The 27,516-nt window shown below is 38.0% G+C and overlaps 1 protein-coding gene across 2 annotated transcripts; it reads left to right on the top strand.

Moving 5' to 3' along the window:
- Positions 1–2,055: 2,055 nt before the first annotated feature.
- On the top strand, positions 2,056–26,733 carry LOC144631406 (pyroglutamylated RF-amide peptide receptor-like). Of its 2 annotated transcripts, none has more exons than XM_078489836.1 (5): positions 2,056–2,060; positions 23,699–23,822; positions 24,229–24,505; positions 24,822–25,076; positions 26,022–26,733. In XM_078489836.1, the coding sequence occupies exons 2-5, from the start codon at positions 23,710–23,712 to the stop codon at positions 26,445–26,447; spliced, it is 1,071 nt and encodes a 356-aa protein (XP_078345962.1). In that variant the 5' UTR covers positions 2,056–2,060; positions 23,699–23,709; the 3' UTR covers positions 26,448–26,733. The 2 variants fall into 2 exon arrangements, with proteins under 2 accessions (XP_078345962.1, XP_078345961.1); XM_078489835.1 differs by lacking the exon at positions 2,056–2,060 and adding an exon at positions 6,818–6,901 and having other exon boundaries at positions 23,684–23,822.
- The last annotated feature ends 783 nt before the right edge of the window (positions 26,734–27,516 follow it).

Raw genomic sequence — 27,516 nt, 5'->3', positions numbered from 1 at the left:
AAAACCTTCAAACCCTTTTGTCAGTTGTCCTAGAAGGTTGGCCTAGCACTCCCGATGAAGTTCCAGCAGAGGTCAAGCCATATTTTCAGTTTCGAGATGAAATCACAGCTCAAAATGGTCTGCTGTTCAAGGCTGAGCGTCTTATTGTACCTGCCAAGTTAAGAAAGGAAATGATGGAAATAGTTCATTCGTCTCATCTCGGTATCGAGGGATGTCTCAGACGAGCTAGAGAGGTGTTTTACTGGCCGCGTATGAATGCTGAGTTGAAAGACTTCATTCTGAAGTGTGATATTTGCAACTCCTTCAAGCCAGAGCAGCCTCGAGAACCGCTAATGCCCCATGAAATTCCATCAAGGCCTTGGCAAAAAGTTGGCACAGATATGTTCTTCTTTGATGGGCGTCAGTACCTGATTACAGTTGATTATTACTCCTCTTTCTTCGAGGTTGACAAGCTTGACATGACAGACTCCAGGACAGTTATTGCGAAGTTGAAAATGCATTTTAGTCGTCATGGAATTCCGGAGGTTGTAATCTCCGACAACGGACCACAGTATTCTTCTGCTGAGTTTGCAAAGTTTGCAAATGACTGGCATTTTCAACACATCACATCCTCTCCGCGTTATCCCCAAAGTAATGGAAAGGTCGAGAGTGCTGTGAAAATCTGTGAAAACCTAATGAAGAAGGCAGCGTGTGGAAAGTTTGACCCGTACCTTGCTCTTCTAGACTACCGCAACACGCCCACAGAAATTGGTTCATCCCCAGCACAAAGGCTGTTCAGCAGAAGAACACGCAATTTGTTACCTCTGTCAAGTAAACAACTACAGCCTAACACACTCCCCCCACAAGCTGTCCAAGACAAGCTGATTAACTCTAAACAGAAGCAGGCTTTCTACTACAACCTGAAAGGAAAAGCATTGCCTGAGTTGCAACCTGGACAGACAGTCAGGATGAAGAAGCCAAAAGAATGTACTTGGACAGAAGCTGTTTGCAAGAAAATGATTGGCCCACGTTCCTATGTTGTTGTATCGGGTGTCCAAACGTACAGGCGAAATCGCCGACAGCTGCGATCGGTGCCACAATCAGATTCTCCAGCTATTGTGCAACCAGCATTTGAGCCACTGCGATCATTGCCACAAGCAGATTCCCCATCTGTTGTGAAATCTGCAGCTGAACCTCTGCCTGTTGTGAAACCTTCAGCTAAACCTCCGTCTGTTCTGAAACCTGCAGCAGAGCATATGGAACTTGCATCCAATCCGACTGTTACAAGGAGTGGTCGTATTGTGAAACCACCAGCCCGTTTTCAGGACTTTACTACTTAGACCTGTTAGACATTTTCTATTTGGAACTCTGATTCATTGTTGAACATGTACACTGTTGTTGTTTTTATTACTAAGGAACTCAGTCGCTTTTTGTGCGAGAACTTTGTGAGACACTTTCTTTACAAAGGGGAAGATGTTGTGATATTGAATAAGTTTGCATAATTAAGTGACTAGTGCACGTGACTAAGATTGTTATGTAACCGCGCCTCGGGTCTCGCGTGGTCTTGTTCGTCAGCCATTAAAAGTTGTTGTGTTTGCTTGGTCTTGGCGTCTTTACGTTGATCGTAACAAGTTCGACAATTCTACCCATTATTTGTCTGTTTCTGTTTAGTTTATATTTCTTTGCTATTATCACTTTTGGCGATGATTTCTTCCGATTTTCAGATAATAAAGGAAGCTTAAAGCTAGCTCCTGGCCATAATCATAAAACACAGACAGTGTCTCTTTAATAGCGAGAGGTGTGCCTTCTGTCAAAGAAAGAAAAATGACTGGAACATCTGGGATGAAGGGAGGGGGGTTTGTTTATGGTGAGATGTCCACATGATCCGGCTGGGATTGTTGTACCAAAAATTTGTTTCCCGGTTTATCTTTCCATCAGATTCACTGCAACGGTCAATGCAACTTTATTAACTGCGCGTATATAAGGCCCCTTTCGGAAAAAAATAAATTCCAATAAATGTTTAGATTCTACACCACAAGTTGCAGGTCTGTTTTTTTTTTGTCATAAATTCTATAATTGTAGTCTTATTTAAGCGCGTGTTGATAGAAAAGGTTCATTCCTAGATAGCAATCTTATATCCATACTGTTACTCAAGCGCTTAAATAACCTGCGATCAGGCTTTCTCGCGGCGGAGGGAAGGAGAAAAAAAAGAAAGCCTGATACAATTACTTGTCAAGTCGTCTGCCGCCCCCTAATTAAAATATCTGTCAACGTCGTCGAGAATGTCGGCGATGCCATCACATAAGCTTGATTAGCGCCTTCAAATTATATTTTTACTCTCACAAACATGTGTTTAAATTACCCTTTTTGAACGAGCTGATCGGATGGTTTTTAAAATTTGTTTCCTGCAAAGGCTGATTTTGTCTTAGGCTCAGGTCAGACATTTCAAGGTCGTAGTTTTCGTCACTGTGTACTGGCACGATCGTCTGGCGTCTTTGATGGTGTGATGTAATAATCTTCGACACCATTGGTGATAGATCACGCTCTTGCCGAATCCCGTCGGAAGCACCGCCAAAACATCTTTTCTTTCACAAACTATTCGTCGAATACACTCCCTTTTTCGTCTTTAAATGTTTTGTGAACAAAACTCTTAAGAACTCGCTCTCTACTTCATTCCGCTCAACACCCGACATGATAACAATCATCCACGCGCGATATTTTTGGACCGGAAATTACACTTGAACTCAATTAGCCAATCAGGATAGAGTTCTAATGTTGCCTTTTGTTTTCTGACCAATCAGAAAAAGGTCCGGATTCTGGACTTTTTACAGACGACTCGACAAGTAATTGTATCAGGCGTTCATTTTTCCGTTAACCCCTCCGCCGCGAGAAAAATATGCCTGATCGCAGGTTAGCGCTTAAAGAATCTTGAGAATAAAAGATTCAACTTGGCGTTTGCCCCTTTCACTATTGCTGTCTGACCAAGCCTTTGCATTATGTACGGTCTGTTATTGATCGAAAGTTAATAGGTAATCAAACTAAATTTTCTTGAAGGAAGCAAAAGGAGACTCTCCTGATTTTGACAGGTTCCCATGGCCTGATGGGTTGACATCCCTCGAAACAAATGACCAAGAACAACTGCAGTCCTTTGAAGAATCATGAAACTAGTCTAGTGTACATCTTTTCCTAACTTGCAAGAACAATCAGTATAATAACCGATTTCTTTGTCGATTTCTCGTCCTTTTTTTTAAGCAGTGATTACAAATTCTTGTTTGATAAAAAAGCAAGGGGCAATTTAAATTTATTAATCAGCCTCAGCACATCAAAATAAATGAAAGATATGTTCATTTTCCACAACGCGGTTGTTAAAAGGTTTCCTGTCAGAAAATGACAAAATGGTAAGGTATTATATGTTTCAGTTATTCCTGAAACAAGCTATTACTATTACTTAGCGAGACTACAATTAAAGACAAACCGTCCAATAAAAAGTAGAAGATTGCCTAAAATGATGAACAGCTTATGTCGAAAAGGTGGTAATATGGTTCAAAATTTTCATGACAATGACAATTTTAGGTTATTGAAGTTTTTCCTCTTTACGCGGAGCCAATGGTTTGTTTTTCTATGATAAAACGTGTGTGTTTGATTGACTCTTTTGTTACGTTGAAGTCAATTTATCATGTTAATACGTCAGTAAACTGCTGTCCTTTCTTATGGTAAGTTCTGTTCTTGGAAACACCTCAGTAATGTATTTTCCGGGTTAGCGACAATTTCTCCTTCAAATAAGGTAAGAATCACGGATCGCTATTTTTGTTCATAATTTGTTCCCAGACATTTGTTTTCTACCGGTTGTCTTATACTTTTTTTAAGGGATGAAAACGTTCTGGTGGTTTGATCATAAGAACACGTTAGCGTAGAGTAAACCATAAAGTTAAGGCAATAATTATCATTTTATTTCTTGTTTAAAAAATGAAACACTGAGTGTCAAGCGCGCGGCATTAAAAATATATTTTTTATGCAGAATGAAAAAATTTTTATCTTTTTTCGTCAGTAATTTGAGGGAAACTACTCGCATTGAATTGATACAACTATGCCAGCCATACAATCAAAGAAATTCTAGGAATTTCCAGGAATACCTGAGAGAGGAAAAAAAGAGTTTCTTTTGCTTGTTTTAACATACGCATTAGCGTTTAATGGCTTACTTTTAACCCTTGGGTTGCCACTGGAATTAGCGTTTAATGCGTGCTGTACTGTGAAAAGAAATTGGTCTCTGCTTTTAATTTCCCAAGTCACCATTGACTATTTCAAACTAAACATACGGTTTTAAGGAGACTCGATAGAGGGCTTTAAGAATATTCATACAACAGATCTAGATATGAAAAAGTAATGTGGTAATATGGGGAATATTTTATATTTTGAATTACCAGACTTTACATGGATGACATCTCCACTGCCTTTTGCCTCCGTCGAAATTTGCATCTAAATTACTAATCATAATGATTATCCTTCTTTCGAAAAAAACTGAAAGAAGGAAACACATACAGTTGGTCGAAACTGGCAAGATAGATTTAGGTTATAGTGGGAAAATATAATTGGTTTTATGATTTGCCTGAGTCATATATATGAAACTGCAAGATCAAAAAGCGACATGAAAGTGTAAAAACTCCGAATTCGCTACGGCGGTTGAATTTCCTTAATAGTTCTTTTTTTAGAAACAAGTGACTTTGTTAAAAATTTCGGTAGTTGCCTTCGCCTTTCTGACTCGGAAGCCGGGCCAGGCCTCTGTGGAACGTTTCCCGCTTTACCTATGTAGAAAGCTTTCTCTCGGAAACGCGTGCCTCTTTTTAATAGCATTGTGCACCTGAAGCAGACTTCTTTACCACCTACCTGGCTCACGCTTACGTGTTCGAGTTTATTGACACCCACTCAAAATCTTGCTTGACGCAGGCCCTGAGGTAGCTTAAAATAATAACATGAAACGGGGTTGTTGAACCCTACTGAGATCATCTGGGCGGACTTGAGCTCAATTAAGGTATTAATTATTTATAATTTTTCATAATGTGAACAGGGAAAAGGATTTTACATTGAATAAGGGTGAGATTTTTTATATTTTTAGTTACAGCTAGAAACCGCTACTATGCTTGACGATTCAACAATCGAAGAACTAAATTCAGCGTTGGTCATTCTGAATTCTTCCAAAACTTCAGTCTGGTGTTGATAGAAAAGGTTCATTACAAGAAAGCAATCTGCGCCCCGCCGGGGAAAAAAAAAAAAAAAAAAAAAAAGGGAACGGTTTTAAAAGCCCCTGCATGTTTATGCAATTGTCTCTTCAACGCGTCAAGAATCTGGAGAATATAATGTTCAATTTGGCGTTTTCAGCCTTCACTTTTGCTGTGTGACCGAGCCTTTTTCAAACTAAGCACGGTCTAAATTTTCCTGTTCGCGAGAAAGATAAAAAACTGTGTTGACGCCAAGGTGGCCATGGTCATGGGTTAACATCCCTCGAAAGTAAACTACCTACAGCTTCCCCCGTGTATTTGACTCAGATTTAGCACGGTCTCCAGTACTGATCTAGTAGAAATGTAATAAATTTTACATCACCAAAAGTGGAAAGAGGAAAACACTGAATTCGGTAAATTATTCTATGTAACAGTTAGAATAGTCAACGAGGCGCAGAGGCGCAGCCGAGTTGACCATCGCTCACGATCACAGAAAACAAGGACGAGTAAAGGAAAAAGGCCGTTTTTCGAAAACCCAGCAATTTTTATCCAACTCTACTTCCATGGAGTTAAAATAACGCTCGAAACGAGTACAAGCAGCTCATGATATTTGTATTACACAAATTAAGCCTGTTCCAGGTGTTCAGTTAGTTGTGGAGCATTGCAAAAAACGGGATAAGTGCGAAGAACGGCGACTAACCGAACGCCAGGAACAGGCTACACAAGACTGGTTTAACTCTCGTGTCAAAACGTGGCGATTTCTTCTTCTAGTGCGAAAAAGCAGAAAGATATCCTTAGCGGATAAATCCATTAGTGTCGCCAGTAAATTTAACCTTGGTTTTTACGCTTTTGTTTTTAGTTATTTCCTTTCCGTAGCTTGGTGCGAACAAACAGCAGTTGTAACTTGTTATTGAATTACCGGTAATTAAGCACAAAATTAAGTGGGACGTCGAACGCGAAATTGCCTCTACCGTAAAATTGTCTCTCAGCTAAACAAACTGTTATATTTGAGATGTATTAAAGGAAAGATACAACTTTAATGTGTATCGTTCTTTTGCATTATAGTGGCGCCCACTTTAAGAGAGCTTTTACTCTATTATCTCATGTCACTTGTCCATAAGCGGTTAGCGATTATCAACTGTCAAAGTTTCACGCGTCGTTGTTTAGTTATCACCTAGGTGACATCCTCCCTTTCACTAACATTGGCACTGCTTCACCACGTCCGAATCAGTATAAGTAATGTGTTTCATTTAATTAATCAAAGCAATCGGCCGAGGTGTTTTAAATGGACGCTGGCGAGGTAGAGACTGAAACTGCAAAACATTACAACAGCTATGGCCTTTATTTAAGCCGATGAATTAAATGCCGAGTTGCTCAAGTTAGTAAAACGAGAAAATAATCGCCGTAAGCTGACTTGTTTTTCGGTTATCGTCCGCCCGTAACATACAGCATTCAAACCGGAAACCTGTGTGAAGTTAACTTTAATTAAAATTGAAATTACTGTAGCTTTGCGAAATGTTGCCTTAACGTCATGTCTGTTTGTTTAATTATTAAATGTATTGATGACAGTTTAAACTTTTCTGTCATTTATACGTTAACGTAAAAAGGAAACAGTAGTCAAAGCATATACGACAAGGAAACATTTATTTTCTAAGCGGCTACCGTAACGGCGAAAACTAAGAAAGCTGAGGTTTAATATTATAAAGGTATGTGCACCATTAGTCAGTTCTTTCATGTATTTCAGTAGTGTTGCTATTTTGCGAGGTAATATCAGAAAATCATAACGGCCAGCATTTGTATACACCCATCTACAATTCAGAATTCGTGGTTTGCGACCCTCTAGATATTCTACTGTCGTTCACGATATTGAAAAAAAAATTGCTAAACTCACACAAGTCATCAAGCCACCAAATTAAACAAGCACTCTGCAAATCCTTAGCTCCCACTTTTCTGAATTGCACTGTGTATAAATGCTTACAAACGAAGAATGTTGGTATAAACTGCAAATGTGACCAATATATCTGTATGAAAAGTTGGGCAAACATAAGAAAACGAAATTCAGCCTTGACTCGCGAATTGGTAACAGAAGAAGTGATAAACGATTATAGAGGTAGAATTCTTTGAGCGCTAAACAGCTTCCTCTCTACCACGCCATTTCGCGAATCCGAATGGCCAATCATATAACTTATAGCGCGGTTTTTTTGCTCGCCGAACAAAGTTTCGTGCGCCAGGATTAGGACCATGTAGTATGGAGTTGTACTAACATATTCTGATGAAAAAAAAACCGTATTAACCTTCTGTCTTTTTTGCGGAAAGAAATTGTCAATATTTGTAAATATTGTCAAAATTGGAAATATACTTCTAAGGGTACGGTTTCTTCAATTGCTACACTTCCGACAGCGCGGTAATTTTTGTTTTCCGTTTTCCCGACCTTCAAAATAACACAGAGGACACTTTCAGTTGAATCATTTTCTCCAAAAAGCAGAATTTATAAAACAACAGCTTTGTGCATGAATAAATGCAGCTTATAAGCATTAGATTATTCAGTTCCAACCAGTTCGCAGCTTGTAAAAGAAACCGATAATCATCAAAAAGGCTCTGGCGAGGCGGAATGAATTTCATCATGACTGACAGCTATTTACGCACACGGAAATGATAAAAACAAAACTTTGACAACATCAGTGCATAACGGTGTTTACGAATAGCCGAGATCCATGCGGGTTTCTTACCCATATCACATAGATAAAGCTATTCTTTATCAGAGTTAAGTAGACACTGAGCTATGTTTTATTTGCAAAACGCGAATCTGATTGTTTTTTCCACTGTTTGCTATATGTTGATAGAACATGATAGTACATGCTTTGCTCTTAAAAGGGAAAATTATTCTTGATTTTTTTGCCTTAAAACACATTTGTGTGTGTTTGGACTGTTATTCCTATAAGGGTCTTCTAACAACAAAAGGCCATTACCGAGTTGTCTTTTGCCTCTTGCTGTGTCAGAACTGGTCTTCAGGAGAAATGATTAATATGGAAATGATTGTCACCTGCACAATTATTTTCATGCAAATGAAACTGCAGCTCGGGTTCTCTGGAGAGCGAAATGATTAATCAGAGTATAAGAAAATATAATAATATAAAAGCAACACTTTTTGCGTTCTGATTGGCTAAGAACACGACATGACATTGGCAGTGCAAAACGGTGAAATTAACTAAAAATGATTGACAGTTAGGGCAGCTTCATCATAAAAAATATATCTCGGACAAACACAATGGCGGACAGAGTGAGACAAGATTTCGAACTTTTGCGCACTTTTTAACACAATATTTGAGAAAAAGATTGAAGAGAACGTAGATAACTTTAAATTGGATTCAGTTTCTGGCTAACCAGTGGTTCATCAAACACATGTAAAAATGTAAATACAATTTTAAAGTCCATACGCGGGACGAGGTTACCCTCAGTGTCCGAGCCAGAGGCTCATGTATAAGACGTAGGACTATACAGATCGAATTGGTAAGTGACATCGTCACTTACCTGAGCCCACGGGGACGAATTGATTTTTAATAATTATTCCGTAAGTAAATTTAGTAAAGTAGTTTTACCGAGGGTAAAACCGAGGGTAGATTCAAAATTCTTTACAGTGTGAATACTTTCCGCAGATCCTTGCAATGATCCGAAACAACTTCCGGGACACTGCATAAATTACTTGATCTTCGCCAACCTATAGCTAACTTTGCGCAATTAGCAGGCCAAATAGCCATTTCCAATAAGTTTGTAATAAGTTCCTGAAAACACCAATAAGACCAGAAGACTACCAGACAATTTCATGGACTTTATGCACAGGGCACAGAGGAGTCAAGTTTGTCCGCACTTCGAAATTTCTACCGTGCAAAACGACCTTCTAAGTGATCTTGTAAGCGTACGTGATCCAGCGCCGTCATGCGAAACTATCTGTTTAGAGGAGTCAAGTTTATCTGGCAGATAAACTCGACTCCTCTGTGTCCTGTGCTTTCTGTGGTTCTTGAGCGGTACGAACGACGTCGAGAACAACATTGTACTGCGTTGGTCCCGCCAAAAACTAAAGAACAAACACTTTGGCTTTGCTTTATGTCCCTTTTGCGTCAGAGATAAAATAATAACTATATATAGACTAAGGAAGAATCAGTACATTCAATTTAAATTGGGAAAGATTTGCAGCGATGTAAACATCTGTTTAGCATGAAGCTTATAAGTCTAATGCAAAATTTTACCGGAATCTCGCGACGGGGGCTTCCGGTACGATGACCATTTTTTTGGATTTCTACCATTAAATTATAACCTTCAGTTAGTATCTAGGCTTTCAAAATGAGCAAAATTGGTTTTCTGACCATGGGCACAATTTCTTCAATTTTTACTGACAATCACTCTTAAGTTTTTATCTGGAAGAGCGTTTTTAAGTAATTTCTGGGTTTCCTTACGCATTAAATTGATACAACTAGCAAGTAATGTGCAGTGTGTACTGGCAAGTAATGTGTAAATGTAGCCATATTGTGTAATTATTGTAGCTTTACTCTGTAAAATAAAAAGTGCCGTAAGTACTGTAAGCATCGTTAGTGTTAGTACCGTATTGTAAGTAACCTTTTTTCTAATAAAGAACACACATTAGTGTTGTAAGTACCGCTTTTGTGTTGTAAGTAGAATAGCGTTTGTGCTGTAAATATATAAAAATTAAAACAGCTATGCCAATATTCTTCCTGAACAGCAGCAAGTGAAATTTGGAAAAGCTTGTCTTTTCATAGCCACGTTCGGTAATGCGTGCTGTAAAAAAACAAGTTGGCATCTACTTTTGGTTTGTATTACCTCCTTGTTTGACATGTCCACCGCAGCTGCCCTTTGCTTCCCTTGAAATCTGCATGCATATTAATTACTAAACGTAAAGACGAATTAGTTCACCGTTACAGGTAAGAAAGGTTTAAGTTAATTTGGGTACTAGTTATTAATGGTTAAGAATGCCGGTCTCTAAGAATCATACAATTTTTCTCGATTTCGCGGGAACAGTGGGAAATTCGATTTCTTTCATATTTTAATGTTAGATAGGCTAAGGTATAACTTAAATCACTGTATAGTTTTATCGGTAAAATATCCTTTTATTTTAAAGAAAAATGCAGATAACGAAAATCCGTTAAAAATTGTCATTTGAGGCGCTAAATTATTCATGATTATTGCACGAGTTTGAGAGCCTCGCGTGCAAAAACAAATCACTCTACCGTCTTTTAAACACTCAAAACATAGTTAGCAATCTCTAAACATCTACTGAAATGATTTTGGGAAATATTGCGTTGTTCTTTGTAGACAAAATAATTTTATTTCGAAGGCATACAATTCACTGACGTAAAAGTCCTTGGTAAATAAAATTAATTTTTTCCATGTGCGAAACCTTCAAATCGTTTAAGCTTCTGGTGGTTGAATGCTAGAAGAATGGTGTATAAATCCCTGTAAAATTTTCTTTGGGCAAATGATTAAGAGCGACGTGAGAACTTTTCGAATTCGGTAAAATATGCAAATATTTGACCTTCCGCGGTCAACTTTGAAGTTACGGGTCAGAAATAATTTTTGTTCCGTGCACAAGTCTTAACCCATTTAAGACCAAATTAAGCATATGTAAAAAACATGTAATTTTCTAACCTTTATCTGCAGTAAAAGGTAGGTCCGAAGGCCATTTTAGCATGATTACGGCTCTTATCACTCGTCGCATCTGAGCTTTGTGTTTTAAGTCTGCACCGCGCCAAATGTCAACGTGCAACATACTCAGTGGTCTAAAACCAACGAATCTTTCATTAACTTTCGGCGCATATCGTCACTAGTGCATCTTCTTCGACGGCTTTGTCATTTGTTAAGTATTGTTTGGTTTATAGTCCACAAAAATAATACATCTGATCGCTAAAATGGCACAATAATGTCGACGCTTATCTTTGCAGTGCACGAAGTCACGTATCCGTTTCTTCGTCACGCAAGTCATGGGGATTTAGCAGGTGGCGGGGGAGGGAGGGTGGGGTAGGGCGTAATTTGTCGTAAAAAGCTCGACTGAACGATCCTTTATTATAAACTCGACTTAGCGAATTCCTAGGTAAAGTGAACGATACCCTTTGATACAGTTATAATAAAATACGTAAAAAAGAACTTCGGTATAACGAAACTTCGATTCGTAACAGTGAACACATTTTTGCGTATCTCTTAATTAACATTCGATATACAACCTTACCCTTATATCAAGGTTCAACTTTCATAATCTAGCCTTGGAACACATACAGGACTGATTTAAGAAAAAGAAAATATGTATTAGAAGAGTTTTGGTTTTCTTTGCTTGCGTTATCTATTCTTTACCCTGAACCGCGAATTTATCACTGGTTACATGCTAACCCTTTTAATATTCTTAGTTACAAGAGCTTTTCGGAGCCTTACCAAAATCGTAGAAAAAACACCACAGTTGAATAGCTTGTCCAAGGTTATAACAGCATGCCAATAATTGGTTAATCGACTAGGCATGGCTGACCATGGCTTATGTGCTAATCGCTGCTGGTGGGAGTTCAGTTCTCTACGGGTAGGTGGTGCGCCCAACAGAATACGGTGCTCTCTGTGACTAAAGGGATGAGCAAAATCAGCTCACCTTAACTGATAAATACAGTCGGAAATGTTAAAAAATGCGCCGTATTTAAAATGATGGGCAACACTTAGGGACTGGTAATTTTTCCTTTTTTGGTTAGAGAGGGGGAGTGAGGTGGCAGAAGCGTGTCGGAGGAGATTAGTATAAAAGGAGCCCGTATTCTGATATCTCTGAGTAACAGTTATACCTTTATTCATATATAATACATTAACTTATCATTATGGTGCAAACTGGAAACAGTGGTCTCGGCTCAAATTTTATACGCACTTCCATCCTCCACTTATCTTATTTTGAAAACAAATAAGCAGCACACCCACCCAGCAAACCCTCACGAAAGGGTTTAAGGGTAAAGAAAGCAAACATTGATACCCCCTTTAAGGCCCAAAACCGAAAAATAACAATCTATTCAAGGGGAGGAAAAGCGTTCCGTGCCGACACAAATAACGGCTAACCGCACACGGCAAAACACAAATCTTTATAAAATCGCTTTCAGTAATACTTTAACAAAAAGTTCAGTTTTAAGATACCTTTTTTTCGTTTAGCTGGGCGTTTATTTTAGCTGATAAAATTTAGGACCGAGAACCTCAAAAAATATACCCTATCCCGGAGTTTTGAGAGCAACTCTCACCCGATCGATCACACTTTACGACCTGATACTGGGTTCAAACCATTTACTTCTTTACTATATTAAGACTGTATAACGAAGTTTTCAAGAGCTGCCTTATAACACCAAATAGCTAGCTTCTGAAGTTTGGTTTTTCACGGGAAAGAGTCATGTTAGAGTTAACTAAATTTATACTGGGACTTGTGACTGCAGATGTCCTTCTCACACGACAGTAGAGGAACGATTTCAGTGTGACGCTTTCGATCTTTAGAATCAAAACCGCAAACTCCACGAACAAGGGCCTTAAAAGAACAACAACCTTCCATTTCCAGTGAATTAAACTGAACTTTGAAAAAATTGTTCATGCGCTGCCTTTAAGCAAACAGACGGTGCCAATAACTAGCACGACTAAGGTTCTGTTTACTTAGAAAGCCACTAAATTAAATTTGGCGATTTTCTTATAGATTGAGGCACCGTGTGATGTTTTTAATACACATATTTGCGTTATTTGTCGTTGTAGTTCACTCGGCCGCCTTCTTGGCCAGGATTCAAATCCCGCACTTTTGATATTTATTCAGGAGCAATTAAAATTTTATATAATACCCCGATTTCTGTTAAACGTGAAAGATATATTTTTGTGTTTTTATTCAAGCGTTCGACTCAAGCGAGTACTGGAGTCCGAAACCGGTGATTGCTTCGACAGGTCGAAGCTTTTTTACATCAGTCACGCAATGTTTCTGTAGCAAGCTCCTGCATTTAAAAACGGCTGGTAGCCAAAGCATTTTTGGGCCAGACTCTACTTTGAAGACGTTTTTCATTTAGCAAGAATTTTGTCCATTTTGTCCATTTCCATCCGTGTACAGTTGGGCCGACAAAGTCGTGTGTCACAGACGAATTGAATGTTTACACAACAAAAGAACCTTATTTTGTTCTTGATGTAAAAACTTACTTGCACACTTTTCAAGAACTCAGAAAACAAAATGGAAATGCAAAGTAATAATATAATAATTTCTCAAACTAGAACGGACTTTAAATCGGTAAAGCCATCGTGTGAAATAATAGACGGCAAAAATGAAAACTTGCCCTTTGGCGCGGACAATTAATTAAATTTTATCACGGCATGCTATTTTCACGGCTTTTAAGGATTCAAATTTTTTTATGCAATTCAAATGTTTCTTTGCCTCATCTTTAATATTTTTTTCACATTTAGTTGGGATTTTAAACAGCATCTGTTATCTAATACGTGTGATCTAATGCATGCCCTTTTTTAGTCTTTTTATTTCCTTCTGTAATTTTGTTTAAAAGTTTTTCTGTTATTCTTGATATTTGACTCGTTTTATTCGTTTTTGATTATTTATGTGACTCGTTTTATTCGAGTAGGAGCTAATACTGTAATTTTTTTGGTTACTCCGCTCTTTTAAACGAAAAATATAAAATATATATTTTTTGTTTTTCATTCAAGGGTTTTGAGTTTCAGTCGGAACCGAACGGCGATGGAGAAATGACCTGCAATGAATCACGCAATCAAGAACTCGCGTTTGCGTGACTGCTTCCCAAAATTACGTAAAGAGCTTCATTTTAAAAGCTAAAATGCTTTCTTATCTTGTTCTTATTCCCATTTTTTTGGTGTGGTACATTTTTAAAAATGTTTCAAAACGCTTCTTAGTTTTTAACGAAATCTTTCTAATTGTTTGTTTGTTTTGGTCGGATATCATTTGTACTGCCATTTAACTGGTTTGAGTTCATTTATTCAACGTTTTGAATACCTAGGTTATTCAGTATTCAGAAAAAAAATAAAAATTTGAAAGCCTAAGCAGGAATTTGTCCAAGCATAGACAAACAATCCACATACTTGCGTGTTACTCAATTAAATGGTATTTTAAAAGTTTTTGCTGTACTTGCCTAATCAAGTAGTTAAACATTAACCGCCCGGTTTTAAGCTGTAAGCTTTAAGCGTCTTGTTTTGGAACTCAAAAGGTATTGAGGTCTATACCAGAACACCTTGCTATTTTCGCCATAACACTATGATATTGGAGCAATATTTCTTCATGTTTTCTAACTCTCTGACAAAACATCCGGCAGCGATCATTTGCCATTTTTTTTCTTTTTTTATTTAAATTTCATTCACACATCACACACTATTTACAATAAATATTCACAATATAATTTTACGATAACAAAGCTACTAACTAGCGACGAAAACTTACTGACTTAAAGGAAAAACAGAAACAAATAACTATTCAAAGTGGCTATGAGCCACTAAACTCGAAAAAAATTATGAAACAATAATCGAAAACAACAAACTGACAAATAGAGATTTGCTAAAACAAATGATGTTAAACTTTCCACAATTCAGTTCACTTCACTTAGTTTCACTGTCATCTAGCTGCTCATCGAGAGCAGGCCGAAAGGGCAAGTGATAGAAACCCCATTTACACGCGCAAAAAAATCGGCACGGCACGGCAAATTTTTGGCACCGTGACCAAACCATTTTGGCACGGCACTGCCCATTTACACGACCAAAACAAGAAGGTTCTCTCCTGCTAGGCACGGTACCAATTTTTATCTTGGCACCCCTACTTTCCATCGGTTTCCTTGCCGAGAAATGGCAGAAAAATGTTTTGCTGTCATAGTTCATCGTGCTTTCAGTGCAAAACGCGAATTTTAACGGAAAGGAACGAGTTGTCGACCATTCAACATAATGAAGAGTGTTCCGAGGCAAAAAAAATCGACATCTGAAAGGAGTTGACGAAATCAGAAGAAGAAGATTGAAAAGTCTGAAAAATAAATGGCTCTTTGCAGTGATGGTGGAAGTGGCTGACTTACGGTGATTTTTTTAGAGCGGGAGCTTTCTCTTATCTTCTGCCTCGGTGGCATTCTTATCCCCCAGAACTTCTCTTTTTGTACTCTTTTCGCCGACCACGTGACTAAAAGAAACAAAGTCTCTTGGGGCGAGAATGACGCAGTGGCCGCCATTTTCGTAGAAACAACGCATGCGTCACACTTGTTTTCGGCACGGTGCCTCGATTTACCCGTGCCGAGACTACCTCCTGGAGGTAGTCTCGGCACCCCTAAAAAATTGGGCACTGGTGCCACATTTTTTTTGGGACCGGTACGTTTACACGTCGATAATTGGGAGTGCCGTGCCCAAAAATTGTCAGCACGGTGCCAAAAATTTGCCGTGCCGTGCCGATTTTTTTGCGCGTGTAAATGGGGTTAGAGTTCCCATCGGTTGCAAATTGTTTTCTTCCTTTCTATTTTTCCTTTTTGTTTTTTTGAAGGTTAGGCAAAATAATAATATCATTAGAAAAATTAAGTTTTGGTCTATTTCAAGAAAACTGACTTTAAAACAATATTTCGGCTGGTAGTTAAGCATGCATGTACCGTATTTATTGGGCTATAAGCCGAGACCCTAGACTTTTAGTTTTTGGAACCAGTTAGACTTTGACAAAAAATAAACCTAAATCACTTGGCTATAAGCCGAGACCCAATTTTTCCTTCAAACTATAAAACAATCCACATGCAGCGAATCAACATATTCGTTAAATCACAACTATGTAATTGAAAAACAACAAATCACTGATACAGAATGAATTTATTAATAGAACCGTACACAAGCGTGACAAAACATTCACCTGAGTTCAGAATCCCATCTCAAACAATCACGCATTCTTCTGAAGAAATAAGCAGTTATCGATCATCATGCCAAAAGCTACTGGTTTTCAAACAACTAAACCTTCAAATTGAAAGTTGTTGCCGAGGTAGAGACAGTTCAGGGTGAACTTTAAATGTCATCAAAACGAAACATGTGCTGTTACCAGTATTTGTTGAGTATCCTCAATCCAAGCAAACTCTACTGAAGTGGTTTCTTTTAGCAGTGAAGTCGTGGTATTTTAAGTTTTCGCTTTTGAACAAAAATATTACATGCAGCCGATTTCTGTCAGATCGTGTTACAATGTTTACCAAGCGCGTGGGAAAGACCGCTTCTGATTGGCCAGTTTCTGGTGTCGCGACAACAAGTCAAATAGATCGATTCCTTCTTGACCCTTCTTCTTTTGAAAAGTCACGTTAGCAGTGATTCTGCAAATGAACTAAACTTAAAGAAAGGAACAGAAGGAAAGGAACAGAAACAGTCTCAGGCAGAAATAATTATTGTAGAAGAGATTGCGAGGAAATTGTATAAGACATGCGGGATTTCGAATGCCCTCGTCAGTTCAAAAGACGATCACGTACGCCGACTCAAAACAAATAATATTCCAGAGCAGGCCGATGGAGGCCGAGTTCCAGCCTAAATAGCGAAGAAAGGACGAATAAAAAACTTCATTCCTAACGTTGCGTCATTAAACCAAATGGCATTTTAGGAGCCGCCACTAAAATAAAAGGTAATGACCAAGAATAAATACAAACGCTTGTTAATTTCCATTTGTTGATGACGGGCTTGACGGCTCGGCTTATAGATGAATATTTCATTCAAATTGAACTCTTTTCTAGTACCATCTAATTTTTTTTTTCGGAAATACTCGGCGATAAATCGAACCCCCAATTTTGTTGAGTTTTAACCAGTTCTCAGTAAGATTTCTTGAAAATATATAGTCTTTGTGTACTTCATATATGCGCATGCGTTCAGCACAAAATTCCGTGTGCTTGGGTCTACGCCTGGAAGAATCCATACCACAAGAAGAACATTGGGTTTTCAGAAACAAATATATAGCCTTTGTGTACTTCATATAAAGTAACACAGATAAGCTCGCATTTTTCGCCAACCCCCTACACGCTTCACAAGATTAATTGATTAATTCAATTTGATATTAATTAATTAATTCAATTAAAATGTTTACAGGATTCGAGGGAAGGAGGGAAGGAGGGAAGGAGTAAAATCGGCCCCCTCACCAAAACTCGGAATTTTCCGAGTTAAAAAGGAGGAAAAACATAACAACAAAATCACCTAGTTTACAACACTTTTTATTCTGCTCCATAATCTTAGATGTAATACATAACAGCGAATAATAAATAACTACCCATTTGCAATTTACCTTTCCGGCTAAAACTTATTTCAATGATACTGTTTTTTTTTTTCTCGTTACAAACAGGCTAAACTTGACGTAACAGCCTCCATCCCTGACGAAATCTACCATGACTTTGAGTATTTATTGGACAAAACTATGTACCAAAATTATTTACACCTATATTGTAAACTTCTGTGTTACTGTTTCAAATATCTTATCAAAAGAAATCATTTCTAACAACAACAATTATCGAAAACAAATTTTGAAGTTCCACTGAATTCCACTGAATCGCTTAAAAGACGAATTTACAAAATGGCTACATGTGAGATTTTGCCTAAAGCTTGTGAACTATGAATTTCATTTTCTCCGACTCTGATAAGAAATTGTTGTTGGTGTTATCACGAATAATTTCTTACATCTTTACCTTTAATTAAGGGTAGAAAATAACACAAAAGGATTAAATTATTCTGGTACTCGATTTTTGTCCAACTAAAACTAATATTACTTTGTTTCCTGATGGATTCCGTCTAAATTTTGACAATTACAAGTGTTCTTTATAACCAAACAAACAAAGTAAAACAAAGATATATCTCAACATTTACAAAGTGGCGGCAGCATTGAACACATTTTTGGTACACTGATATTGTGGACAAAACAATTGTAAGAAAAGCGAAACTCTCAAAATAAAAGCGATAACATTTCGTTATTTCTGTGTGCTGAAAACATCGTGATATTTTTCGAATTGCGGCAAGTGCGGCTTCGCTTCGAACGAAAAAAAGCAAACTAACCTAAACTATGGAAGAAAAGGGGACATTTCTCACTAGTTTGCCAAAAAAACTATTTCCAACTGAGCTATTGTTCTCCATCATTAAAATGTTTAAAATTCTGCTTATATTTCTTGCAACTGATAAGCCATTTAATTTTAGTATACATTTTCGAAATGATGGGTTTTATCTCTAACCAGCAGCAATTATTACAAACTTGAAAAGGCGACTACTGAGGGCACCTAGGACTGCAGTTCATCAAAACAAAAAGTATCATACGCGATACGCTTCTAAACTGTAGCTGAACAATGTCCGACTTTACAAATGAACAGGCTAATATTTCTGTCCATTCTATTGTTATACATAAGTTTCACACTACAAACAACAGCTTTCAAATACATGTACCATTTAATCACAAATGGATCAGTAAATAGAGACAAAAAGTCAGAGAAAGATTTCGCATCAAAAAAGAGCTTTAAAGTTTTATTACCAAATTCAGCATACATTGTCGACAAAATCTTGCGGGCATTTTGACAAATGACTTCATTTAGGAGAATCTTAATATTTATTCCAACTTGAATGCTCTCTCCACCTTATTTCCGATTTCCTTGGCTTTCTCTATTCTATAATTTACAGATTTATAACAAGTAAAGTCCCTACAGAATGATCAGTTGTTGTGAACAAATTTAATGCTTTTGATGGCCGATTTACTCAGGAAACCTAGTGTCATTTAATTTCGTTCTTTACTTGCCATGTCAAAAGACGTGTAAAAACTCTATAATCCTTTCTAAATCCTATTTCTATATCCTGCCTATCTGTTGGCTTCCAGGGATTGCACCTGGGGGATTACAACTATGTACACGGGTATTACATGATTGACACCTGTAAACAGTGAAGAGACTGAGAAAATGGATAAGGATTTCCGACAGTATTTTTCCACTTTTTTTATTGACTTCAAAATTATAAGACCATATCTGCAGTCGTAAAACTATGGATTTCAATAGCAGTCAACATTAGCCATGATCACTTTCTAAATGACGATAATTTCAAGAGGTACTACTTCAATTTTTATTTATACTTTGCTTTTTTTCGTTCGAAGCGAGGTCGCACTTGCCTCGCTTTTTCATTTTCATTTACCCTAACTCTTCCGGGCGCTCTGCCAACTCCTCATTTCTTTCATGACTAACCAATTAATCTCACAGTAGTGAAAGTTAAAGAAAAGAATTAATGGAGAGATTAAGCATGGCGTATTTTCCCGAACGGCAAAACTTCAGCTTCTACCATTTGCTGATTGGCGTTCGCACACGGAAATGAAAAGTTTTGTGTGTTTGTCGTGAATGTGGGATGTTTTTCCCATTTTTATGAGGGATTAGTTTTAGAATTCGTTAAAAAGGTAACAAAATAAAAGGCAAGCTCGCGATTGATCTCCCTAATGTTAAAAGACTTCGCGCGAACATCGCTAAAAATTGCAGAAGGAAAATATTCGCCCTAACAGGTAAGAAAGGTTTAAGTTACTGTGGGTAAATATTTAAGTTAACTCGAGTTTTAAGTTCTCAGTCGCAAATATGAAACTTAAAAACCAAAAAGGGACGTTAAACGCCGACGATGTCCGCCTCTGTGATAAGTCACGCCCCTGTGGAACGGGTGCCTTTCATTTGGAATGCTTGCCTTTGTAAAGCGCTGGTCTTTCGGAAATGCGCGCCTCTTAAGTATTCGTACGGCAAAAGGTAGTGTTCTTATCGTTCACCGACACCTCAAAACGAAAGAAGTTATAATTTATGTAAATTTATAGACAATTATAAGTGTTCTTTATAACCAAACTACCGAAGAGAAAACAAAGATATATCCAAACATTTACAACATAGCTTAAAGCATCATTTGACCCGTTTATAATCATCAAAAGCGAAACTCGTAAAATGAAAGAAATAGCGTTTTTCTTTTGTTGCAAAAACATTGTGATTTTTTTAAATTAAAATTGGTCACATGTCACTCATGTGCAAACGCTCAAAAAAGGTACGTAAAAGGTACGTAAACGGATTAGGCCTGGGGACGAGGTTGCCTGCCCGTGGCTAAAGAAAAGTAAGGAAATTACAAACAGCAAATAAAGCTCGCAAGGCAAGACAAAATGTACACAAGGGGTAAAATTACACAGCGATACTACACAGCAAAATATCTGAGAAATTTATTATCCAACTACTCTATTTTGTTAGTCTTTATTCATGTGTGAGCGTATCGAAGCCTTTACACCAAAAAACTGGCTTTCGTTCGATCGCTACACGGTTAAATTCAATTTATTGGTCTCTGGTCGCATTTTTTGTAACCGTAAAACGAGCAATTGACGTTATCTTCTATCGACTGAATGATGTGGACGTTTCAGTTTGATCTAAACGAAGTTATGTTATGAAAACGCGGGAAAATTTGTTGCGCGGTGTTCACTGTGTAGGCTGAATGAAACCGAGAGTATAAAAAGAGAGACAGAGAATCGAGAACTTTCATACTGTAATATTTCTCGCACGATGTCCTCAAAAGTCACCTATATTCCGTGAAATTGTAGATAACGAAAGAAGTGTACGATGAGACACGGAATAATTGCGAAAGATATTCCTTGTGCACGTCCAGTTTGCTTGTTTCTGTTGTTTGCGGATGAATCTTCGGCCGTCAACATCAAGAATTCAATAACTTAAGCAATGATTGTGTAAAAACAAAGCTAAACACTGCATGGATCAAGTCCGCTGAAGAAAGATACAGGAACCTGATGCAAGGTAACAACCTGTACTGAATTGCTGAGCCTGATTTTACTACAGAAAATTTCATGATGTTTATAAACTTAAGCTTACTTTCTGAGCGCAGTTTCGATAAATTCTGTGTCGGCAAAGTTTAGATCTTTCCGTAACTTAAGCTTATACTTTGCCCCTTCAGTCGCTTTAACTGTGATGTGTAGTACATTTAAGCTTACGCTTACATGTCAGTTCATTTTTTTTGTTCCCCTGAGTTGGTTTTATTTGCTATGGATTTACCGATAATCTATTGCCGTAAGTTGATTTCTTTGGCCGTCAATAAAGTCGAATTCTAATCCTTTGCCGTGAGAGTTTATTTCTTATTGCTGTGAGTTTATTCCGACTTTTAGCCTTACATTTTCTCGGCGGAAGAAATTCATACAGTATAAGTGACGTCTTTCGAAGTGCTAAACGACGACAAAGCAAAAGGCTCGAACAAAATAAATTTATTTAAACTAAACTTGCTCTAAAAAACAAGTTTAACCCATCTAGCTCGAGCGCGAGGTGAAAATTACAACTGACTCATATTTTTCAAAGTAGTTCAAACAATTATTTTTTCTTTAGTGTAGCCCACTTTTACACTGAATAACTACACTGAATAGAGATGATTTAGTGTGCGTTTAAATTTGTTTAAACTGTGCCCATGGTACGAAAAAATAGATAAGTTTTAAATTTGCGTACGTGACTGAGCAACCCATTTCAGTGCGCCGATGTTAAGAAAAATACAGGAAAGAAAAGTAAGATGGGAATATGCCCACAAAATATATTGACGTCATTTTGTATAAAGCAAAACGATAGATAAGACGAACTCTTAATTAATTTTTAGGCCATGAGTTGTATTAAAGCAAGACGATAAGTGGATCGTAAAACTATTCTCCATTCTTTAGAAAGGGCTGGAGAGAATAAACTCTTAGGCCCCGTTTACACGGGTCCGGACAAATTTTTGCACGGACAAAAACTTGCACGGTTCCACCTTGCGTTTACACGGGACCGGCGGAACTGGACGAATTTTTGAACGGCTAAGTGTGCAAGTTTGGGACCTGAAAAAAGCAGGTCAAATTTTTGACCAGCACGGTTCCATATTTCGTACGAACTCGTGTAAACACCCGAACCGTGCAACTTTTTGCACAGATAGCGCGGTTAAGGCCTGGAATCTAGTTATATTTTGCCTGGTTGCTTAGCAAAAATGAAACATTTTGTTGCATTATGCCCCTATTTTGTTACATTTTGTTTTAAAAATTTAAAAATTTGAGGCAAAAGAAATCCAGAAAGCAGTTCACAGATATGAGAAGACGAGCGGCGGCAGCCTGCATCGCTATTTTGGTACGCATTGGTACGTCGGGGGAATTTCTCCTTGTCGTTATGAGGGTACTTTTCCAAAAACATTTTGGTTACGTCTTCGTATTTGCTCCTGACCGTTTCCCAATCAACTCCTTCCCCTGCTTTTCTTGCTTTGTAGTCTATAACTACATTAAGCAACAAATTAATTTCTTCATCAGACCACGTAAAGTTCTTGTCTGCCGCTTCTGCCGCCATGTTTGATTTGCCGCGTGCTGCATTAGCTGCAACATGATTGGCTTAAAACATTAGCGATAACCAATCACAACAGAGACGTAAAAAAGCCATTCAAATGCCGCGACTGGTCTAAAATTTGCACGGTTCCGTGTAAACACCACTGCAATCTGTAACAAAATTTGCACGGATCCATGTAAACAGGCGGTCCAGGTACAAAATTCGTCCATGCAAAAATTTGTCCGGACCCGTGTAAACGGGGCCTTAGTTAATGTTTAGGCCATTAGTTGTTCTGCCTCGAGATTATGATGGATTTAAGCTTTTATTTGTCTTGCACCTGCGGGCCAGTGTATACATTAAAGCTTTGACCGCATATTTATCAAAATGGAAACATTGTAACTCCAGCTAAAATTAAATAAATTAAAGGGGAGCTCCGCTTTTAGGCTTGCCTAAATATATTAGGAATAATAGAAGGTAACCCTTCTACCAGAGACAACTTTATTCATATAAAAAGGGCGCGGCTTTTATAGTGTTTGTGCAAGGTGTACAAAGTCAAGACAATGCTTTAAAACTTTTAACAGAATGTAAGATTTGTATGCTTATTTTTTTCATTAAAGACAGCTGCTGTCCTCGAAAAATCAAGTTGAAGCTACGCCGAGAGCAATTGGAAAGCAATAGAACCATAGCAAACAAACAGGCAGCAATATATCCGTGTAATTTTTGTTCCTGAAATGATTTTTCCACCACAAGGAGGGTGAGCCTGGGGTATTAGGAGAACTGTAGGTCAATTAAAAATGATAAAGAAATCAAAATGGTTTACGTTTGTTCTAAACTAAAAAATTGTGTTGGCTTTGCAAACTTAAAGGTGTGGCGTGTTCGGGTCCAGTTTCAAAATTTGAGCTCAGGTTTTAGCCGTAAAGAGGAGAGTAGCGTGATAAAACGCAAAACAGTTTATTATATACGTACTATATAGTATTCTATATTTATTGCACAAGAAAACTAAAACTGATCTTCACATGTGATTCCTATAAAGCCATAATGAAAATAATAATTTGTGCGTACAAGTGGACCACCGTGAAGACCCATGAAATTGTCGCTTGCCATCACTATGTCACTAATCACTAGTGGGTAACGAAGAGAAGTTATCAGGATTCACGTAACCTTGTTCTTTCTGTTTTAATCCAGGTTCCTCGCTTTAAGATTCTTTCATCATGTCTGATGTGACTGGTGTTGCCATGACAACGGCACTAGCCATACTCCTCATTTTTGATATCGTGGGGAACTCCCTAGTGTGTGCGATCTTGAGGAGAAATCGGGATATGAGGTATGTTATACTGTGTATACTTCATTAAAAGTATTATAAGGAAAATTATAAAACAACTGAGTACAATGACTGCTTAATTCTGGCGTGCAACTTCGGAAACGGGGGGAAGGGGAGGAGGAGGAGGAGGAGGAGGAAGAGGCAGAGGGTCAGGCACACGAGAGAGATGAAGGTGTAAACTCAACGGAAACATCCTAGATAGAACATTTACAACGAGAAGAGTGGAAGAAGAGTGTATGAGCTTTACAATTAGACTACAACAAACACACAAAAGGCAACAACGCCAAATGAAGAAAAAACGCGTCCAGAGTAAGTTGTAGTAGATATGATAAGATTCACATGAACTACGTTCACGCTTAGAAAAACGCAAATATCTACGTATTAATCAAAACATTTGCTATACCCACAGGACACCCGTGAATTACCTACTCATAAACCTTGCTGCAGCTGATATCCTGTACGCAGTGTTTGTGGCCCCAAACATTTTCGTTGTGCAATTTTCTTTCATCCGTCATCCGGACGGGACGTTTGGGCAATTTATGTGTAAAGTGGTGACGGGTGGATCAGTGGCCTGGGTTGGAGGATTCTCTTCGATTCTCACTCTGCTTGTAATCGCTATTGAACGATATTATGCAGTGATGTATCCACATGGTAACCACTGGAAACTAACCAAGCGTAAATTGAAGGTGAGTCTTGCTCATAAGTTTTCATTATTGGCGGTTTATTAATATTTCGACTTATACCAACAAAATGTTGGCTTTAGTTTAAATAATTTGATATCCAGCTTTAATATCCCTTGTACCCCTTTGCACTATCGAGTTATGGTGCACTTGGCAAGTTTGGAGAGCACCTCAAGAAGCTAGAGTGCAACTCTTACGCTTCTTTTGTGCCCTCCAAACTTTTCGCATGCACCATAGCTCGATATTGCATGCTCAAGCATGGACCATTGTTAAATTCATGAATCATTATCTCATGTCTAAGGCTTACGCTTTATTTTTTCAGGTGATCATTCCCGGTATTTGGATCGGCTCACTGATATTCAATATTCCGCAGTTTCTGGTATTGAACTTTAGCGAGACAAGCCACAACTGCGAGTACATGTGGCCTGAGGAGTGGATGGTGAAGGTTTATCAGACTTTGAAGTGGAATCTCGTGACAGCTGTTACCTTGTTGGTGATGGTTGTGCTGTACTCCAGAATCGTGTACACTTTGTGGTTCAAATCTGATGATGGAAATCAACTCACCCACCAGCAAATGGTATGTTCGTGATAGCTTTCAACTCGTAGGATCCAGGGATCCACATCTTTCGCCGTACCAATCAAGAATTGGTCACATGATACATTTTTCTAATTAGCTAATTAGAAAAATGTATCAGGGACCTTACGAAACCGCGACGGCGACGGCAACGAGAAGGTCTCGAAACAAACAGTTTAATGAGCAGAACGATAGCTCTGCACGTGCGTCATCCAACGTGAAATGACCAAATTCTGCGTATTCTGGTGAACGTAACCCACGACGGCGAAGTTTTTAAGATTCTTGTTTGAATTAAAAATTGCGCTTAACTTAGCCAGGTATTAGTTCTGACACCAATGAACGCGCTAAATAAGTTAGGATAGTTGCGAGATTCTCAAGTGAAATGTGAATTCATTTTTTCAGACAACGTTGTCGTCAGTGTCGCCGTCATGGTTTCGTAAGGTCCCTATTAAGTGCTACACCCCGGATATTATGGCGTACATTTGGAAAACACAAAATGAGATAAAGCAAACAAACAATCAGTGACCATCAGTCTGGTGATGGATCTTTGGCTTTTGAAAGGAGAACGAACACGTTTTATAGAATCAAAACATTACCCTGATTTTTTTGAAGTGATTTCTTAATTATGGTCTGATTTATTAGCGATTTATTAATCATTTTAGTAGTAAAATGGACTGACCCTTCTCTCAGCTGTGTGCATTTTGCTCATCTCCAGTGGACAACTGTTTCGTCCTCTTTGGGACTCGTCAGCACTGCATATTGTATAAAGGATAATGAGAGTTCTTATTTTCCCCACCTTAAGTGATTCAACACGTGGTACACGAGGTGGGTATTTCTGGAGACGAGCACACCAGTAAACTTATGTACCTCACGGCTAGAAGTGCTCGCTTGATTTTTTTATTTTCTGGTGTGTTGATTCTTATATTGATATCTCAATGTGTCTTTCAGGGCGTGCTGAAGGTTCGGAAGCGTGTCACCCTGATGATCGTTGCTGTCAGTATTATATTTGGAATCTGTTGGGGCGTGGACCAAGTTGTCTACACCTTAATGTTTACTGCAAACATCGACGTTGGACCCGTAGCAGTCGCCATCGCTAACACAATGGTTTTGTTCAACGCTGCTGTCAACCCGTTTGTGTACGCGCTGTTAAACCAGCAATTCAGGCAGAAGGCCAAGAGAATGATCTGCGGCGGCTACTGTTCTACAAACAAAATTTCGAGTGAAAGCACCGACCTCCAGCTGGCCAACAGTAGCACTCAACCGACCCAGATGACGAATGCGATGCAAGCTTCGAGTGGAGAGCTTGGGATCGAGTCTGCCTACACCGACAATACCCACCAGACCCACCCAGCAGAGACATTTTCCAAGGAGTAGAGTGTTCGTTCCTGTCAGGTGTTAAAAGGGCACATCATCGTGATTTTGTTGTATTGTTGGTCAAATTAAAACAGTGCACGTGCTAAAAGTGCGACTTTTATGTAGAATTTTTGCTCACGAGTTGTACACGAACATTTACTGTGACTGCATGTTAAGCTTGGAACAGGTTACTCCTACATCCATGTGTAAAATGGCCACACTTAATTTTTTTTAGAAACCCTCTTTGGGAGATTTTTTTTTAAAAAAAATCAGCATCTTTTAAATTATTATTCTTTAATTTAGCTATACTTTTACACTTATTTCTACTGATTTCATCTCGTATTTTATTTCAGCCCATTATCCCATTGTTTAGCCATAGTTATTGTATTTTGTATATTTTATTGTATATAAAGATAGAGGGCAACTGGTTTGGCAGTATTTAATACAAATTAAGTGCTTTCCTTGTTAATGTACATAAAACACCAAGCTGACATAAAAGTAAAGTTCCTATGGAAGAGCAAATTGTAATGTATTTAAGGTTTTAGCCATCGATTTTCCCAAGACACAAGGGCAGAATTTGAAAAAGTCTTGCCAGACTTAGATAAAAATGTCATGAATGCGTAACTCGTTTTAACACATCGTAAATAGTTTTAATGTAAAGCCAATTTCCATTTTGATGTAAATACATAGATGTCTTTTGGCTTATGACTTTTCGAAGTCAAACTTAAGAGAACTTATGATAATGCCCTTTTCCAAATATTGAGACCAGGATCTGTCAATTTAATGTAGTTTGCATACACTTCGGAAATGTAGATTCAAGATAAGTTTACGACCGCAGATGGATTTCGCAGGCTAATCCAAGATAAGATACTAGACTCGTTAAGAAGAAGAACAACAACAACAGAACCTTTATTTAAGCTCGAATTTCAGAGTAGCTTGACAAGCTAATATTTCCGAGAACAAAATATTTGATAACGAAAAATTAAAATAGAAATTGCTATTTACATATTTACAGTTGACTTATATTAACTAATTAAGGAAATTTTGAAGACCATTTAAACTCGATATAACGTCATAATTGACATGTCAT

The sequence above is a fragment of the Oculina patagonica genome, chromosome 12, assembly GCF_052425735.1.
Source record: "Oculina patagonica isolate OP01 chromosome 12, crgOcupat, whole genome shotgun sequence".
NCBI classification, from domain to species: Eukaryota; Metazoa; Cnidaria; class Anthozoa; order Scleractinia; family Oculinidae; genus Oculina; species Oculina patagonica.
Note: the sequence above shows the minus strand (reverse complement) of the source record. Positions and strands in the feature narration are given on the sequence as shown.